We start from the raw sequence: 19,846 nt of genomic DNA on the forward strand, positions 1-19,846 counted from the left end.
ATCATGACTCCTTTATCAGTTCTCCTGAATGTTCCTGCTCCCTGTCTACAGCTAGAAACCCTTTCACTTCAAGGGTTCCTGAATGCCTGCCCTACTACGTTCTTTTGAGTTGATCTTGTACTCCTCCTTGTCCACCTATAATCAGTCTGATTGCAAACTGATTGATGCCAGGCTTAACCTCTGCCTTCTCCTGGACATGATGTAAGGTGGTGTGATGTTCTTCCCCTGCAGGGCTCATTTGGGTCATTAGTTCCAGAAAACACAAGTGAAACTATATAATTCTCTTCTAATGTGCCTTTATATCTTCCAATGTGCCTATATACGTATAAACTCAGCTTTCTGATTTATCCTTCTGTTTACTTCTCATGCAAGGAAGCAGACACAAGAATGAACTTGAAGCAAGTCCTTCACTCATTGCAGATTTAAAGTCTCCAGTAACGATTACACTTTATAGACTTATTTACAGCTTGCTTACACTCAGGGATTTTGACAGCTATTCTGTAAATACACTCTCCTACCCACTAAGCTCCATTGTAATCTACCAGAAACATGCACAGGGTCAGACTTGAGCTCCTTCTGTCATTCTTATTCTCCTTATCTCACAAAACCAGAATCTAAGCCCACATCCTCAGGCCCTACAAGGCAGATCCTAGCAGCCACCACCTGGATGATCCTTCTGGGTGTCTGCATGTATGGGTTTTGAGGACTACAGTCCTCAAAAGTAAAAGAGAAGATGGTGGGAAGTGTCCCTTTGAACAGTAAGACCCTGACCACTCTTCATTTCCCACACCTTGCCAGCCTATTGTTCAGCAGCTGTTTCAGTCAGGCTGCTACAGACTGACCTCCAAATAAAGCAGGACATCACCAAATCCCTGACAACTGTGTCCTGCTCCCCACCCAGGGGAGTATTCAGGCCTCTATTTACATGTGATCAGCAAAATTAAATTTCTACAAATTAAGTGGCAGCATCCCTGTGACCCTGAGAACTTCTGGGATGCATTTTGGCTAGTGTGGACAAGCTGCCTGAGCAGGGCTGAGCACACCCCAACCCCACGAAGCTTCACCTGAACAGTGAACAATTAGCAGCTTCTAAAAACCCTGAAACAGGGCAGGTTCCTTACTCTGTGGGATTACACGAAGTCTGTCTGGTTCAAACAACATGCAGAAGGTCACATCACAAATAGGATGTCACAAAACAAAGCTGGCTGCCCAAACACCAAGCTGCCAGTCCACTCGAAGGGCCAAACAATGCCCTCTGTCCTTACTGCACAAATCGATAGCAAAATATTTTTTCCTTGTGTTTTTAAGCCAAAATCCAGCTGAATAAAACAGTATTAAAATTACTTATTGTACAGCCACACATGCCCAAAGAGCAAGCGTGTCTACAGAAACTTTACACCTCTGGAATTGATTTTCAGAGCCTTTGCTTAGGTAAAGGAAGAACATGAATTCCCAGATTCAATTTCTGCTTTTGTCAATGTGCTCACCATCAGAAGTTCTGCTTTGCATTAGTAATTAATTTTAACCAAATTATGTTCATTTTCCTTATTTCAAACTTCAAAGCTTTAAGAGAAGCATACTTTCCTGACCTAAAAAGTAAGGCTTTGAAGTATCTGATGAAAATAAACTCACTACCATACACAACTGCATAATCAGTTGCAGAAAATACTGTAACACATTCCCTGCCCTGGGAAATGAAAGAAGATTGTTGGTGATATGCACAACACATTCAAAAAGTGAAATAAGCCATCTTCTCCACATAAATCAGAAATGTTCTTTTAAGTATCTTGAGGGGAAATTTTATATTTTTGTTCTGATCTTATAAAAGTGTTTAATTTCCTGAATTTTACAAGATTAAAATGATACTTTTATGCAACTATGAAGAAATGTTCTAAATAGCAAACATAGCCAAGAAAAAATAGTTCTAAAACTATTGTACCACCAAACATGAGGCAAAGTAGCCACTATCAATTTTTTCTTTCCTGCATGCAAATTACGCTTCCTAAATTGTTACGAAACTCAGAACATATTCAGTAAGAGGAACAGAAATGTTTCTGCATTGATATCTCAAGTAATCATATCTATCAAAGAAGTGTTTCACGCCTACCATACCCTGGAAGAATGCTTTTTCAAGTGTTAGAAGTCGCTGATATTTTAAGAAAAACACCGATAAAATGCCAATTTAGACCATTTGAGCTCCATTTTTCATCACAGAGAAGGAAATATGAAACATAATCACAGCTTTTTTGTTCCAGTTCTTTAATATTGAAGTCAAATCATCATAATTTCCATGCTACCCAACTATGTCATCACAGAAGAATATGACTTTGAGCACTAAGCAACATAACACTTCCAAGCAACAAAAATGCAAATGCCCACGGTAGCAAAATAAAGAAATACAGAAAAGTATCTACAGAAACAGTTTCATTGCATGCCTAAGTCATAACTGGCCTATCAAACCAGTGCAGAATGATCTGTACCAATTTCTTTCCTGGAAGCAGTAAGAAAGGAAAATACTGCTACCCATTTTTGTTTCAATCTGAGTGCTTCACACCTTTTATTGTTAATAAGTCTTGGTTTTAATTAGACCATTTGACGTAGACTGACATGAAGCAAACTCTAAGAGACAAAGACACAAGAGGTAGAGAGCCTTCAGCTGCTTGAGCAGAGCTGGGGAGTAACCAGAAACTGCCCAGAATAATCAATGAAAGTAAGCCTTTAATAGGAAGTCAAACATTAAGAATATTTTTCCTTCCTTTGCAGGTCATTTCTTTATTAATATTTCTCCATTATTTATTCCTATTTATATAAATTCACCGTGCTGCCATTCTCAAATCTCAAAGCAAGCTTAGGACACTACAGGAAACATCATCTCATCATCCTCAAAAATTCTGACCTTAAAGCAGATTTCTACATTTCCGACTGTATGGAGGGAGAGGAAGGTAAAGTTTGCTCCAATGGAACAGCACTTCCAAGCCCAAAGGATGATGGCATTACTCCACTGGTTAAGGAAATTGGGACTATGCCCAGCCTTGTTCCTTCTGCCTTACTGCAGTCCATGCTGTATCCATAGAAATAAACAACCACGGTTCTTCCCTCAGCTTTAAAACCAGACACCTCCCCAGAGGGAGCTGCCAGAGCCCTGACCAGTTCTTGTTTCCACAGGTGAGGTTCAGTAATGTCTCCTGTTGTCAGCTCCTCAGACACCTGCATTTGGAAGTTGTTATCAGAGCTCTCCAGAGACCTCCTGGAACTCTTGACTATGTGTTCCCTGCTGCACTGTCACTCCAGCAGAACCTGGAGGGCATGAAGTCCTCCATGAGGACCAGGGTCTGCTGACTGAGGCTTCTTCAGCTGTCTGCAGCTTCATCTGGTTCTTGCTGATCAAGGTGCCTGCAGCAGGAATGTACAATAACGCTGGCAGTGATGTTGTCTGCCCACAAACTCTGACTCGTGGGTTCTCAGCTGGGCCATCAACTCTCCCTAGATGGAGCTCCAGCACTCCAGCCGCTCTGGAATCATGTTTAATCATCTCACATCACATTTAAAGCAAGCTCCAAATATCTGTTCCTCTACTTCCAAAATTTATGGCATTACTTTAGACTATTTTAAGCTAAGCCATTTAACTGAAAAACAAATCTAGACTGAAACTCTGCATGAAAGAATTCAATTAAATAGATTCACTGTTTCCAATGTGTTTGGAGTGACAGAATTGAAGACAATAGAAAATTTAACGGAAAATACATTTTTTATGCCATCTTCAGACCTTAGCTAGTACTATCTTGACAACAAAAAGGATATGGTTGCTTTAAATAGCCCTTCCATCTTTAATTATCATGAATAGCTCTATGTTTTACCTATAGCCATCAGCATTATGTACAATTTGCACACAGAACTCCTCCAATAACCAGAACTTCCCTGATACTTTTATAGCAGTACTCTGTATGAACAACTTTTTTTTTTTCTTTTTTTTTTCCCCACAAGGCAGTAACTGCTTTCTTGGCTGCCTTGAAATTAGCAGATGTCAAATTTAACTGTCCTTTTGTCCACAAATCCTTCAGAGGAAGATAGCAAAAGATGATGAAGTGTTCCATTAGTAATCTGTGTCTGGTTTTTAATTTGCAGCTTTATTTTTCAGTCAAAAGTCTTGGACAAGCAGGCAAATTTACCAAACATGATCGAAAATCTCACTTAATTTTTCATTCCTCCTGACAATTCTTACAAAACTTTTGCATCTCATGAAGAATTTAGGTGGACAGGAGTTGAGACATCAAAGGTAAACTATAGTGCAAGTGATTCTCTCTCCTCCTGACACAAACTGAGGCTGTTTCCCACAGCTTATGTTGCTCAGACTCCAACCCAATCCAGACTGTGGTTCTATGATACACAAATTGAAGATAAACAGGGTAGACAGAAATTGATCTGTCACCAAGTACTACCCATGTGCAAGGTAAGTAAACACAAATGAATAATAATGTATCACAAAATATGTTAGATGTCTTAAAAAACAGTCTTTGAGTTAAATACCCCAACCTACATTCACGTCCAATGGGGTTGTGAGTGCCTAGAGCTTTATGATTTTGGATTCAAAGCTTATAAACTCTCAGATCTTCATAGAAATAAAATTGAATTCCATTTCAGGATACAGACTTACAGTTTAGGGAAACCTATACGCAATTACAAAGAGACCAGAGAGAGGACAGGAAGAAAAAAGCTCATGGGTAAATCTGCTCATAGCAGCACCTTTTAAACAAAACAAAACTTGCATTTATTGAACATATTTTTTGCTATCAGTATAAATTATTGACTGAAGATTTAAAAAAGATGTTCCAACAAGTAGGTGGAAAAATAGCAAGTCTTTAAATTCCTTCACAGTTAACATTTAACCACTAATTATACAAAAACATCACCATCAGCACAATGTCACAAGCAAACTAAAACACCAACCTAGAGTTTTCATTTTCATTACCACATTAAAGGATGGCTTCAGCTTGCAGTTCAGAATCTGTTTTAAGTCTCACTCATGCAACAAAGAACTCAGCAGCACATCATAGCTCCACTATTAAGGAATTTTTCACAATAGTCAATCTTAACTTCTATTTGTTTCATACCCACTCCTGCTGTTATCTAGTTAAAATAAAATCAATAGCCAGCTAATCATGGATCAATGTTTAATTACCAGTTTAAAGTTACTGTCATATGCAGTTGGACAGGTAATATGACTTCTTTGTCCTGTGGTTTATTAAAATGCTATGGAAGAGATGGGTGTAAGCTGAGTCACAGATGGTTAGAAACTGCTTTTCTCAGCAGTGAGTATCAAAGGAGGAAATTTTCTGGAGAAAATCCTCAGAGTATATGCTCAAAGCTGTAGATGATAGTCACAAATATGCACAGAAAAACTGGACTGGCCAAGGCAATAATGAGCTGAGCTACTCATTACAGGTGTGGCGAACAATAAAAATTATCATCTGAGGTTAAATCATCTTGGAACAAGTGAGTCCCCAAAACGGGGAGGGAGACAATCTCATCTCTAAACTAAATGAGGACACTGGCCATTTTTGCTGAAAATGAACCTTCCAAACAAGAGAAAGGATAAAACAGCAGAGAAATGAACTACTTCTAAGAAACAACTATACCCCAAGTGCAAACTTCTAAACCTTCATCTCACTTCTCTGTATTCCCAAAAGAATCTCAGTATCTTCACACATTCTTCATAAAATCCCTGCTGGCAGTCATCAGCCAGATAGAAAAAAAAAAAAAGAAAAAAAAAAGAAAATTACAACATACACTGACATTTCCAGAGAAAAACAGGAGGAAACAGTCACTCAGATAACTGTAAAGAAAGCACAGTTTGTCTATTGACACTTTATCTAGTTCCTCAGGAGGCAGATCAATGAAAAAAACCCACTTGCTTTTATATAAAAAAACTTTAACCAATCCTGAACATACCCAAGGATGCAAGGAATCTCTAGATAAACTGGTTGGCAGTTCAGCTGGAGGGTCAAGAAGAAGGATTTATTCATTCAGAGCCAGGTTTAAGACTACAGGTGTGGCTAATTCTCAGTCTAATGTCATATTCATGAAGGCTGTCTCCTCTTACCTAATTAGCCCTATCCCCCGATTATACCTCCATGAGGTACAAAGGAAGATAAATCAATGCAGCAAAGTGCAGCTTTTCTACTTCAAGACAAAGCTGTGACTATCTGTGTCAGAGCCAGATTGCTCCCAAGGTGGAAGTTCCACTAGTATAAAACTAACTGGGGGAAAAAAATATTAAAAAAAAAAAAAATCACAGTCTGAGGTTATATTTATGTTTTCATTTCCTTCTTTCATCTCAAAATAGGATTCAATAACCATGTGTTTAATGGAACTGCCGGGGAGGAGTGGGCCAAACATCTGCTCCACTTTGGCATTTCAGTTTTGTCTAGAGTTTGAAGAGGGCTTTCCTGTCATTTGGATGAGGAGCCTCTAGAAAAAGCTGTTTGTGAAAGTCTGTAGGCTCATGTATTTCCTGCCTCTAAATGTAAAACCTTGAAAATACAGCAAAACTGCCAACCAGGAAAAGCCAAATAGGGAAGCAGTCCAAACCTTCAAGAAATTTTCAAGAACTCCAAAGAAAACTAAGAAAAAAATAAGAATTCAACATTAAAGTAGCTTCTGAAGCCATGAATTGAAAAGTTATTTTCAGTAATGTTTTGTGCTGCATGGAAGATCAGCTACCACAGCTGATAGTTTCTTAAAAAAGGCAGAACTTTCTCTGTTCAACATTAATGAGGTTTTACAGATATCCAAGTCTAGGAACTGAAGGCATCTGCAGTGAGCAACCTTGCACGGTTCCCTATTTGTAAAATCTATAGATTCCAGCAGATTTTATAACAGAAATAGTGTGTAATTTCATCTTCCCCCCCTTTCCTTTTTTTTTTTTTTTTAATATTTTCAACACACGTGGAACCTGGATGTGTTCTGGCAGGACTGAGGCCCATTTTGAAGGCTGGGATAGGGCTCATAACGCACCAACCAACCTGCTCACTCTATTAGAACACTGGCGTTACCTTAAGCATTTTTTTTTTTTATGATTCTAATTGTTCCTCATTTATATTCATCGCTGAATTTCCCTGCATCTGAAGCTATTTTGAAAACACAGCATTCTCCCAAAGGGCCCAATCCAACTCCCATTCAAATAAACAGCCTTCAATGGAGCCTATTTGTTGCCAGCCAACAAGATTGAATTCTGCTGCCGAGTGGTGCCCGGAGGAGCGTTTGTCACAGCTCTTTACAAATACTGCTCCAGCAAGAGCAGGCCTGAATGCTCCTGTCCACATGCACTGCAGACAACTCAAATCTATCTTTTATCTTCTTGAAACACTTGGTCAGATTTAAAACTTTAGAAGCACAAAGAATTGAATCTACCAAGAATATAAACAGCAAAAGGAGTAAAAAGTGTTTAACAGTTATAAAAAAGTAAAGGGAAAGCAGAAGGATGATAAAATATTTTCATGCAATAGGATCAATTACCATTTACTCCAGCCCTAAAATGAAGTTACAATTACAGTTACAATTGCAGATTACAATTACAGCATACAACCAAATTTCACAGCTATGAACAGCAGCAGTTTTGAAATAATACAAAATTTTGCAATAGTGTAGAAACACCACTCCAACAGGAAGTCATAAGGGTTATGAGGCAAGATTCTAAATCTCACACAGGGTTACCAAAATAACAAAGTTTAAGACTGATATTTCTTTATCACATCCACACCATATGGAAGACCCTCATCTGTGAAAGAAACACTGTGATGGGCTTTGAGGACAGGTTTTGAAGGTTTATGTTAAATAAAGTAACAGTGTAACTTCTCATAATGAATGATAAAAATGAAAAAAACCTTCAATGGAAGGGCTCTTACTCTCAGATTCTTTATCCTATTTTGTAGCACAGAAATCCAGACTCTGGCTGATCAACTTATTTGTAGCTTAAAGTCTGAGCCAGTGGAAGATTAGGAGACTGTTTAGATGGGAATTCTATTATGCAACATTGTAAAATTGAAGACCTTTGTAAAGCAAAGTGGTTTGCTTTGAAATTAAGAACTTGATTTGTTGTTATACAGTATTGATGTGGTTCTTGAAAATAGCCTACTTGGAAAGCACTGATCTTGGGAGATGCTCTCAGTATCTGGCAGAGTTCAGAAGCAGAATAACAAAATGTGATTTATAATACAAGTTCAACATCTCTAATTCAAAAATAATGCACCAAAAAAAAATTTTTTTTTAAAGTTGGCCACCTTGATATCCTAAGAATACTCTTGAGGATCTGAGCTGACACCCAGCTATTTCAGTGGGGTAATTTACAGAGTGCCTCCATGCTTTGAGAGATGACAGAATAGAGCATGAATTCCTAATTTCCACCTGTATCTTAAATTCCCACTGCAGCACCAGATAAACACAGGGCTTGAAACCAACCAAGGCACCTCAACCAAAACATCCTCTACAGTTCACACGGAGATGACTGACCAGACAATGCTCCACACTCCAGGTCTTTCCAAGCCCTCCATATCACAGCCCTACAACAACAGGGATATTACCTCCGAAATCCTTATGGTAGGATCACACTCACCTAAGCCATGATGGCAGGAACACATCTTCAACCATACAATGCATATTCCCCAAACACTGTTGTGAGTGACAGCACTGCACATCTACACTAATGAAATTAAATCTGTATACATACAGATAAATGTATATATATAGACATCATTGTGTGTGTATATATACACACATAAACAGTCTCCCTGTTTATGCATACATATGCGAAATGGACGAATGCTAAATCAACAAATCAATTGCACTGAGTTCTCACATACTGTACCCAGCATTCAAATAGGAAAGTTGGGCACAGAAGATTTCAGATTTGCAACCGAGGTGGGTAACTTCCTTCAGGTTAAAAGATAAATCACACGGCAGCAGTTGTGCAACACAAGCTCAGCACCAACACCACTCTTTATTTCACAGCCCTGCACCTGCATCCAGGAGCATTCCCTGCAATGGCACCTGCGGAGAGAACCGGACACAAACACGCTTTGTTTGCTCCAGGGGCTTTTGGTTCTGGAAAAACACTTATGCTCAGAAGTGTGGACCAAAGTAGATTCTCATACAGCTGATCATGATGAAAAGGTAAAATAACAGTTGGTTCCAACAGCATAAGAGCTGTCTAAAATGTGCGTATCTCATTTTACCTCGGCATGGCTGCTGTCGATGTGAATAATGAACTGCTGCTACACCTTAAGAGAGCCCCTGAACCATTCCAGGAGGTTCATCTACTCTTTCCCATCGCTCTGATGAGGTTCAAGACCACCGGGAAGCCTGAGCTAGGATCGATTTTCCCAGGACAGCACAAACAGGCATCTTCACCCCAGCCTGAACTCAGCCACCCGCACTGAGCCAAACCAACCCGTTGGGGCCACCCGAGACGTTGTCAGACAAACAAAATCACTTCGTGCACAGCGTTCCCCAGCTCTGCCACTGAAATAAGTCAGAGTTCTGTTAGCTGTGGGGGGAGGAAGGCGTTCGGAGCGGGCGCTCCCGGTCAGCTTTGGTCTGCCCAGTCCTGAGCCGCCGCCGCCGCCAGAGCTTCGCCCCGACCCCGCAAGCGCCGGGGCTCCAGGCTGGACGCGTCCTCCAGCCCGAGCACCCGCAGCCAGGCGGGAGGAGAAAGGTTCCTCCCGCTGCCAGACGCGGGCGCGGGGAGGCTGCGAGCGGAGCCGCGCCGGCCGCGGGGCTCAGGCGGGCACGGCGAGCGGGGCGGAGGCTGCCGGCGGCAGAGCTGGCGGGATGCGGGGCCGGGCTCGCTCACTCACCGGGAATTCTCCCCGCAGGCGGGCGGATCGCAGGGCCAGGTCCCGCAGCAGAGCCCCCGCCTGCCCAAACAAGGGCGCCGCCATCTTACCCGCCGTACCCGCCCTGCCCCGCGCCCCGGGAGGAAGACCCGGCGGAGGCGGAGAGGGGCCGGGCGGGGCCGCGGGGTCGGGGTGCGCCGTGAGGGGCCGGGCCAGCGGGGTGGGCGCCGTGGCGAAGGGTGCCGGCCCCTCTGAGAGAAGGTGCGTTTGTCTCTCTGACGAGGAAAGGCCGAGGGAGTTGTGGCTGTTTAGCCGCGAGAAGAGACTACTGAGAGGGGACTTCGTTAATGTGTACAGGTGTCTAAAGTCTTGATTTCAAGAGGATGGACCGGGCACTGCTCGGTGGTGCCCAGCAATAGGACAAGAGGCAATGGACAGAAACTGATGCTCAGAAATTCTGCATGAACATGAAGAACTGCTTTGCTGTGCAGGGACCGACCACGGGAACAAATTGCCCAGAAAGTGTGTGGAGTCTCCCTCACTGGAGATACTCCAAAGCTGTCTGAATACAATCCTGTGCCGTGTGCTCTGGGATGACTCTGCTTGAGCTGGGAGGTCGGACCAGAGGAGCCGCTGTGGTCCCTTCCCGCCTGACCCATTCTGTGTTTGAGATGACTGTGCCCACCCAGCACGGCCGGGTTTGGGACTGGGGCCCAGTGCGGTGACCAGAGCAGGAAAAGGCTCTGTGGAGAAGACAGAGCCTGGGAACGATGCAGGCAGCAACGAGTGGAGGGGCTGGGGAGTGTGAGGTGACAGCCTGGAACTGCTGGCGTGCCTTCTGACTTCTTTTTTCATGACTAAAAGTTCTTTTGGTTTTTATTAGGACATATCAAATTAACCCAAGCTAATAAACCCTAATAAGGCCTGCTGGAATCCAGCTGATTCTTCATAGGCACTTTAATCTGAATTCCACAAAACGCCTCTGTTCTTCATCCACAGGTGAAATGTGTCAATGCCAGGTTGAACATTAGGAAGAACTTTTTCGCTGAAAGGGTTGTCAGGCATTACAATCAGCTTCCCAGGGACGTGGTGGAGTCATCATCCCTGGAGGTTTTTAACAAAGGGCTGGGTGTAGCATTTGGTGCTGTGGTCTATTTGACAAGGTGGTGATTGGTCACAGGTTGGACTTGAGTATCTCAGTGGTCTGTTCCAACCTAAATGATTCTGTGAAACCTGTTAGTTAATGCCAAACCTGAGACACTGAACTCAGGCCTACTTGGGGGATGGAGCAGAAGAGCAGAGCCCTGGTAGCTTTATGTCCATCACATGGACTTCAAATCTAACATGAGTTCCGAGTCTGAGCAGAGGTTTCACGAAAGAGAGTCCCAGAAGTCGGATTTGAGAACATTGTTCCATCCATCAGCAATGACTTAAGGGCTGGTGTGGATACAGGTGTACCATGTCTTCAATCTGAAGCAAACTCAACAGTGAGATGGCCTGTTCTTTGTGCATACAGTCTCTATATGTGCCCCAGTTGAGCATTTCCTCATCTGTTTCTGGTTAGTGCACACTTTGGGTAACCCACCTATGAGTAACAGAGAGTTAACCAAATAGCTCACACAAATGGTCAATTTACAATCAAGGCTTGAAAAAAAAAATTGCTAAAATTGAGCGGTGGATGAGATATGCTTGCAATTTTACAACAATTCATGTTAAATTCACCTATATTGAAGCATGCAGAGTTAGCATTATATGGAGGCATTATTTATGCTGAACATTATTTATTCAGTGGTTTATGATGAAATAGTTGGATAAACACTTAAATCCACATCTTCTACTCCAGGATGTGAGTGGGAACAAAGGAGAATGCTCATGTCAGGGCTTAGATCTTACACTCTCAAATGTGTTTTTTAAAAAATCAGGACCAAACAAATCCTTTATTGGTACTTAATCAGCAAATAAATTATACCTCTATTAGAAAAAAAATCTGCAATTCCATAAAAACTGAGGTGTTAGAAAAGTCTGAAATTGAACACTTTTGTCTTTGTCATGACAATTTAAGTAATGTAATATGTTTCAATAAAGAATCTGAAGACTCTGTTTTTTGATAGCATTGAGCAATAATGTATGGTACCCTGTATTAACGCAGGTATTACTGTGTGCTTGTTCTTTCAGAATGTTATATACTGACTTGGGTATTATGATGGAGGAACTATAATTTCATTTTTAGTTTCATGCCTGTGGTTCAGTAAGTACAGCGTTCCCTATTCATACAGACTATTATGGCTGTCTGCATTAGGTTTATATATATAGCAGGTATATAAGCTTTCAGATAATGTCTGTGAATTGCATGCAAGGCTATCATTTAATGCTATGAGGAGCATTTTCACTGCTTAATATAAATAATGCAGAATCTGCTTTACTATATTTTTATTGTTTAGATTTAGTGGAAAACCACTGTGCAAATGCACAGTGTGTAGTAGTCACCAAGACATGATTTTTTTTTTTTTTTTTTTTGTATCTATTGCAGAACATAGCTGACCTTTAAAGTATGAGGAGAAGAGATAGAGAGATTCATAATGTTCACATCCAGTTTCCTTCTATGTATGTGTAAACCAAAGAAAATTTAGATGAAACAGGTCTCTGACGTAATTAGAGCAAGTAAGAGCATGAATTTTTGGATCATGAGGTACAGGATATGTTGGTGTGTGAGAGGAGGGACAAATTATGAATTATTGTTGGGGAACACGCTTGAAATGCCGGAATTTGGGAACAGCTAAGGAGTATTCTCAACACACCATCCTCACAAATGAGGACGGGAGGGAAGCGAAGTGCAAAATGAAAAAGGATAGAGGGAGAGGCTAGTTGCAAAGGTCATTGCTTCTAGACTTCCAGACATTCCACCTTGTATATGCAGCATTTGAGTGTGCTTCTGTTCTACCTTCCCCAGGATGCACAAAAGGCTAGATTGTAGCTAAGTTTTTAGCAGTGTTCTACTTAATGCAAAACAACTGGTGTTTTGCAATTAAGTTTAAAAAAGAACATTGTGTAAAGTTTATACCTCTTTAGAAGTTACCCTTAAGGCTAAATGGTTGGTAGTGTTCAAGTGAAAAACATTTAAAGACAAAAAAAAATCACCTTATCGCAGGTAAAGCACAATTTTAAGTGTTTTTGCAGTGACATTGTATATTCATTTTCTTATCTGTGCAGATTACCTCCCAAACAATTTTTTTTTTTTTTTAATTTTATAATGTGTTGCTCTAGCTGGGTGTTGATGGGTTGTAGTTTCATTTCAGAGTACTGGAACCAGTGGGCTGAAAGGCACTTCCTCATCTCCATATTGCCTTGTAATTATTCTTAGGTTAACCACAGAACTTGAGCTTCATATTCACACAGATTTCATAGGGAATAAGTTTATAATAAATAAGTTTATTTGAAAGATACCCCACACACAGTGTTCCCAAGAATAACAAGTGAGGGTAATAAAGCTGCAGCAAACTCAGTAAAACAGTCCCACTGTAGGTGGCTGAGGAACAGGAAACAAGATCAGAGGGTGAGTCTGACAGTGTCGCTGCAGAGCGTGGGTCCTGATGCACAAGCACCTCTCAGACTATGATGTTCTGTCAGTCCTTTGCTATTTCTCATTCCCTTTCTCTGTTCGAATGTTAAACAAAAAAGAAAAATGTGTGGTAAGTGGTAAATACACCAATGGTTGGAGGAAGGGTAACAATGGATTAAAATAACAATGTTTGGGTCTAAAAAGAAGGGTGAAAATAAGGAAGGAAAACCAGTGTATTAGAATTGTAAATTTGCCTCCTAGGTCACCAAGTTCAGTCATTACATACAGCCACAAAATTTCTATTCATTAAAACATTTTTGAAATATACTGGAAGGTATCCTGGAAGGAAGCAGGATAGAGTGGTTTTGACTAGGTAGGATCAAACGTCCTGGTCACACTGTCTGCAGTATCACAGGAGTTCTGTGTACTGCTGCATCACTAGCCTGTGTATGTAAATATCAGTTTGCCCTTTTCATTTTCAAATTGTCTGCACCTCTGCTGTACATAGTGGAACTTGTGTCTGGCTCAGAAGGAAGGAACCAAGTGAAGCCTTAAAACAGTCTTTGCATCTTCTGCTCAATTCTGTGGGAAGCCAGGGTGATGCATCTTAACACTGTGTGATAACTTTGACTTGAAAAGTGAAAAGTGTCTAAAACAGGGAAGACTTTAAATAATATTATGTAAGAATAAAGAGAAAAATAGTGGAATAAGGAATTTTAAAAAGATGTATAGCAAGAGGGTAGCAATAGCAACACTAATGCTCCACTTTTTTTGCTATCTAACCACCTGACTGTAGAAACAAAGCTTTCAGGAATGATGACATAAACTGATAGGCTGAAAACAATAGAAGTGATGCATCAGTTTACAGGAGAGCTACTGCTACCTCTTTCCAGTGGCCTGCTGTATAATGAGGCAGACAGGGGAGTTCAGGTTTCTCAGCAGAGATAGACTGTAGGTCTATAACACTCAGTTCCAACAACGCTGAGAACCCTGATATTGAGGGTAGAAAGACAATTTTATTGAACTTCTGTCAGAGACGATACAGGACTGTGAATACAAAAAGTGTAAAGATCTGAGCTGTGGGATACAGTGGAAGAAAACAACCTCTCAAAGGCTGGACCTCTTTGATAAGATGTCACTATATCATCACAAAGACTTTGAAGTCTCTAAAAAATACAGTGAATCTAAATTCAGGAAAGAAATGTCTAACAGTCTTAAAAAATAAAGCTAAATTTACTTGGGGGAAGGAATGGAGGTTAGAGTAGCAGCAAAACAGTGACATAATGAAAAGACAGGCTCTGTTGTGTCTGCTGAGCAGTTTATTATGTAGAAAAACATTCTAAAAATAAATTAGATTTATTAAATATGAAGCAAAATCTTGACTAGATCAATAATCTTCTGTACATTTGTATTTAAAAACATATTTAGCAGCAAGCCATTATATTTAGAAACATTCCTATCAGCAAGCTCTCCAGAGTGTACAGGAAAGCTTCCAGATGAAGTTTGCCGAGGCAGTCAAATGTGAAACCTCCATATCCACCATGCTGACTGATAGGAATCTGTGAATTCCACCTGTGCCACACAGTAAAGCTCTTTAACTCTTTCCCAGGAGGGCTGAAATTCCCATGTGGAAGAATAAAGGCAAGATGTCACTACCGTAAGAGAAACTACTTGGATGTTGATAGAAAAAGCTTTGTTTTATGGGGTTGTGTGTATTCTGCACAGTATCTGCAAACAGGTGAGCATTTTCCAGGAATGAAACCTGGTTACTGCTTGAGACTGTTGAAGGCTGTAGCTAAAAGCACAGTGTTTGCCCCTACCAAAGGCAGGCTGGGCAAGTCAGGAAAGCTGTAGGTGTTCCCATCACATCTAATCCATGTTTTAATCCACAAGTTGCAAAATACCTTATAGCATGTTGCCCCAACCTGTTATAGGGTTTGAAATTGTCTATTGTAATTAATTTCAAAACCATTAAGGTGAAAGGGCTGCTAATATGTGAGGGGTAATTTTTTCCTGCTGAATTTTATGGATTGCAGAGGCAGGGAAATTGATTTTTCTGCCAAATGAAGTATTGATCTAAACGTAGCTTACTATGCTACCTAGTCTGGGGTCGTGGGGTACTATTTCTGTGGATTTTGTAGATTGCTTGCTGTGTTTTCCTATTTCAATGAAATCTTTTGTCATGGAGGCAGGTTTCACTTTCACTGCAATTGGTTGGACACCAGCAAGTGGTTCAGTGATCATGGAAGTTTATAAAAACCATAACCTTTCTGAGGAGCCTAACAAAGAAGTGCAGCACTGTGTGAAAAAGCTCGTAACAAAACCTGAATACACCACCAGAGGAAACTGAACTGCCTAAACATAAAGCAGGATGACAACAGTTACTATGGCATTTGCTGCATATGCTCACTGCTTTGTTGTCTAGACAGCATATTTGGACATTTACAAGTGTGTAAAATAAAGGAGGGTTTTTTACCTTAGCTGGTGGCAAGAGCAGTTACAGCTGATGGAGCTGGGCTGTCCTCAGTCACAACAGCAAGTAGACTTCATCACCAGTGCTTTGAAAAGATCCCAGTGCCTCTATATAAAAAGGCCAAAGTTTGTACATTTTTTCTGGTTTTCTTATGTTGTATGGTGTTACCTCTCAGACCAGCTGTGAGAAGAAGAAGAATATCTACAAATGCAATCACACAGACTGTGCTGATTTGTTTTGTAATCTGTTCCCTTTAGAATAAAACTACCAGTAAATAGCAATCTTCCTGTATATGGTACTGGCAAGGGGTGCTTCCAGGTGTCTCTTTTGCTAGTTAATGTATCAATTACCAGTTCATGTATCAATTCTTCAAACATGAAAATGTAGTCAAAATGTCAGTTATTGGAGAAGAACAAACAGACAGTGACTCTTTCTGAGATCCCTTCAAATTACATACCGGGAGCCTTTAGGAATCTGATGAAAACATTGAATATAATTGACTAAGAACTGATCATACCCATGGTGGACTGTAAATAATTTCCTGACCATACAGCCTAAATACTTTAACAGAATTCCTACTACATTTGCAAGCATCATCTCCCCTATACAGAGGTTTGTAAATCAGCTGCATTAGTATTTGCTCTTTGAATGGTGTTTGCAAATTTTATGGAAATTCAAAGAGAAAATGGGCAAAGAGCAGAGTCTGTATCCTCAGGAAACGGTATCTATATGAACAGATGAGTAGGGAAGGTAAAGCCTCATGGTTGCTTTCTATATAGATGCATTTTATTCAGTAAAAGAAGCCATATAATTTATTGACTTCATTTCTGTAAAACTTTCTTTAGCCTGTAAGCAGAATTACTCCAAAATGTTTTGCTTATGAAGATTGTTACAACGTGTAATAAAAAATATACATACAGTTAACTATCTTTATAAACTCTTGGATATGGACATAGATTATCTCAACTTCAAGTCTTGTGTGTGTATACACACATACACTACAGTTTTTTATGCTTTGGGAAGTAATAATATAAAGGTTTTTTCTATTAGTAGAGCTAGGAGGAATCAAAAAGAACTTCCCCATGGCCCATTCCTTTACTAGCTTCTACAAAAGTATGTAGGAATTACTGTATTTTTAATTAATATGCATTTGTTTTACAGATCAAAATGGGAATGCTTTAGTCATCAGCTTGGCTGTAGCAGAGCCTAGAAAATTCTTCTTCTGCATTCTGCCTCACAAAAGAAATTGGAATAAAATTTTTCCAAACAACAAGTTCTAGTATCCATCTGATTTAGTAAAGTAGTGTTTGCAAGCTTAGCTGTTAAATTTAGCACTGTCAGGTATACTTCTGCTATCTATATTGTTTGTCCTTAATAAATGTGTTTTGATGATTTTGTTTCTTTAGAAACGTTAGGAATGTTTTAGTGCATACAAGCAAATATACAATCAAAATTCTACCCCAAAAGGTATTTTTATGCTACCAGTGTGCACTTCAGAAAATGCTGAATTTCTTCTTTAGAAAACTGGTGAAGACCAGTTCATTAACAACAACTGCCAAAGGAGGTCTGTGATTTGTTTTGAGAATCATTTAGGATCAAAATCCTGTGTACTGTAATAAAAATTCAGGGAAACAACAGAAAATCTACATGGACAGCTCATTTAATGGCTGGGATGATTTTATGTTTGAGGTAACATGCATCTTAAGTGTAGTATTCTGAGCAAATCACTATTTATTCACTTTGGATTTAGCTTCCTTAGACTTTTAACGTATATAATGAGTGTTGAGCTATATACTGAAATGAATCCCTTTGTTATTCAAGGCTACATGTGGCTTACTTGATGGAATTCAGAGTAGGATTCATGAAAAATAGCAGAGTTTGAAGGGATAAATGCTGAGAGTAAACTTTCTTATGTCTGCTGGTTTCTGGGAGCACAGTTTTTACAGTGTCTATGGCCCATGGTTTGGTTCTCTACAAAGGAGTGAACTTCACTATTAATCATCCTGCAGACATTAATGCAAGTGCATAATGTAGGAATGCTCAAGTCGTGAAGTCTTATTTATAACTAAAAGAATTTAAAAGAATTTTAATATTTCCAGTGAATACTCCCCCAAATTCCAATGAAATTTATGTCTGTGTAAGAGTTTGTGTGTGTTTCATTCAATAATTGCATCTAATATTGCCAGCTAGGGAAGAAAAACAGTAATGTGTGCCTGGTATGACACATGCCATGTTTCAACTGAAAACACGACTATTGCCACCCTATAAAAGGAAAATTATTGCAATTAATTCATTACTTCTGAACAACAAATAACTGAGGAATTTGCAAAATACATCAGTCTTCTGTGAAGAAGAGAAGACTTTATTAGGCAGTAATTGTTATGAATTAATCACTTAGCTTTAATGCTAAGTATGATCTTGTGATGCAGCATAAAAATACGAGCTCCAGTCAATAAGCAGACAATGAATGGTCTTGAGAAGGGATTCATCTCTTGTCCAGAGTTTCTGGAGAGTAGCAATGACTTTTTATTTTAACCTATCATTGAAACTAGCAGTTCAGTTCATGCTGTCTTACATCAGAAGCACGGACTTCAGGCACTGTGCCTCATGCAAACTTGTCACCACTATATCCTGCAGAAGTGTCTCATTCTTCGGAGGCCAGTGGAAGTGATAAGGCAAATATTTCTTGCACCATTTAAAGCACAGAAGATACATGTACATATATGTATGTGTAAGTGCATGCATATATATATATGTGTGCATATATATATATATATTTAGTGGAGGCCTTTACTGGTAGAAGATTTATATTAAAATATATGCTAAATATTACTTAAGATCTTTCTTCTGCTGGTTTTTGTGACATTAGGGATTTTGCAATACTTTCCTTCCTAATTCCTCAGGTTTCCTCCAATTTCTTCAAAATGGTGAGGTAGTTTCAGTATACCTCGTATTCCAGGAATTTCTTATGGGCATGTACAGATTAATTGCATATAGCAGAGATCAAATTGCGTAGAATTGTTAATGTAGCCCAGTCATGCCCTGTTGCATTTGTGCTGTCAGACTGAACAGGTCTGTCTTAATAACCTGAGAGAGGTTCAGAGAGTGAAAATCAGCTCCATAATAATTCCACCCAAATGAGAAAATCAGTCGTGAAGGAACGGTGAGTACAGACCATCAGAAATCATTTTTCTTGATGAGCAGATGGAGAAATGTGTTTTTGAAGGTAGGCTGTTAAGTGTTTGAAAGGTAACTATCAGAGGTCATTTCAACCTCAGCTGATTATCTCTTAGGCTTTAGGTAACACTAAATGGCAAGTTCACAAGTCTTATATGTACAGCTGTGGTCTGCAGAGTGAGAGCTGTTTATTGAAAATTGAAGAAAAGAGACAAAGTCACAATCCACAGAAAGGACCTTTTAGGACATCATGCTTATCTGGGAACTGAAAGCCAGGGATTGGTTCATGCTGTGTGGCATTTTGCTCCCTTGTCTATGTGGAACCAAACCAGAGGGCCTGTTTGTCATGCAATTTCTGCTCGTTTTGTGAAGAATGCTGGGTTTGTATATCTAAAAACTCCATCATTCTCCATGAAGATAAGATGCTCTGCAACTTGAAGGAAAAAAAAACCACAAAGGAGGCAGCAGGATCACACAGAAATTGTCCTCCTAGCCAAAAGGCATCAGCCTTATCTTTGTGATGTACTTCATAGCCATGGAACAAAGATGAAGAAAAACTCACAGAGAAATTTGATGTTAAATTATTTTGTCTCATTTTTTTCCTTATCTGCTAAAGTGTACAGTAGTCACATAGGACAGCTGTCCTTTACAGACAAGGTTGCCATCCTAACTTCATCCAGCTCATCTATCACTTCAGGTCACAGTGTTTCAAAGCACTGGCTGCAGTATTGCTGAGACTTTTGCTACTGCAGTGACACCTGAACAACCATCCAGTCTTAAGGCAATTCCTCTCATTTGTTGAAGTAA

The 19,846-nt window shown here is 39.9% G+C and overlaps 1 protein-coding gene across 3 annotated transcripts in view; it reads right to left on the reverse strand.

The window, feature by feature from the left end:
* The window catches only part of SUCLG2 (succinate-CoA ligase GDP-forming subunit beta), a 114,053-nt gene extending 104,088 nt beyond the window's left edge, over positions 1 to 9,965 (reverse strand). The window contains exon 1 of one of the 3 annotated variants that reach the window (XM_069027433.1): positions 9,852 to 9,964. In XM_069027433.1, coding sequence (XP_068883534.1) covers positions 9,852 to 9,935 — 84 coding nt within the window. In that variant the 5' untranslated portion in view covers positions 9,936 to 9,964. Of the gene's footprint in view, positions 1 to 5,949; positions 6,042 to 9,851 lie in introns of those variants that run through there. The other 2 variants (XM_069027437.1, XM_069027436.1) reach the window with 2 other exon arrangements.
* Positions 9,966 to 19,846: the final 9,881 nt, after the last annotated feature.

This window comes from Aphelocoma coerulescens, chromosome 12 (genome assembly GCF_041296385.1).
Source record: "Aphelocoma coerulescens isolate FSJ_1873_10779 chromosome 12, UR_Acoe_1.0, whole genome shotgun sequence".
Taxonomy (NCBI): Eukaryota; Metazoa; Chordata; class Aves; order Passeriformes; family Corvidae; genus Aphelocoma; species Aphelocoma coerulescens.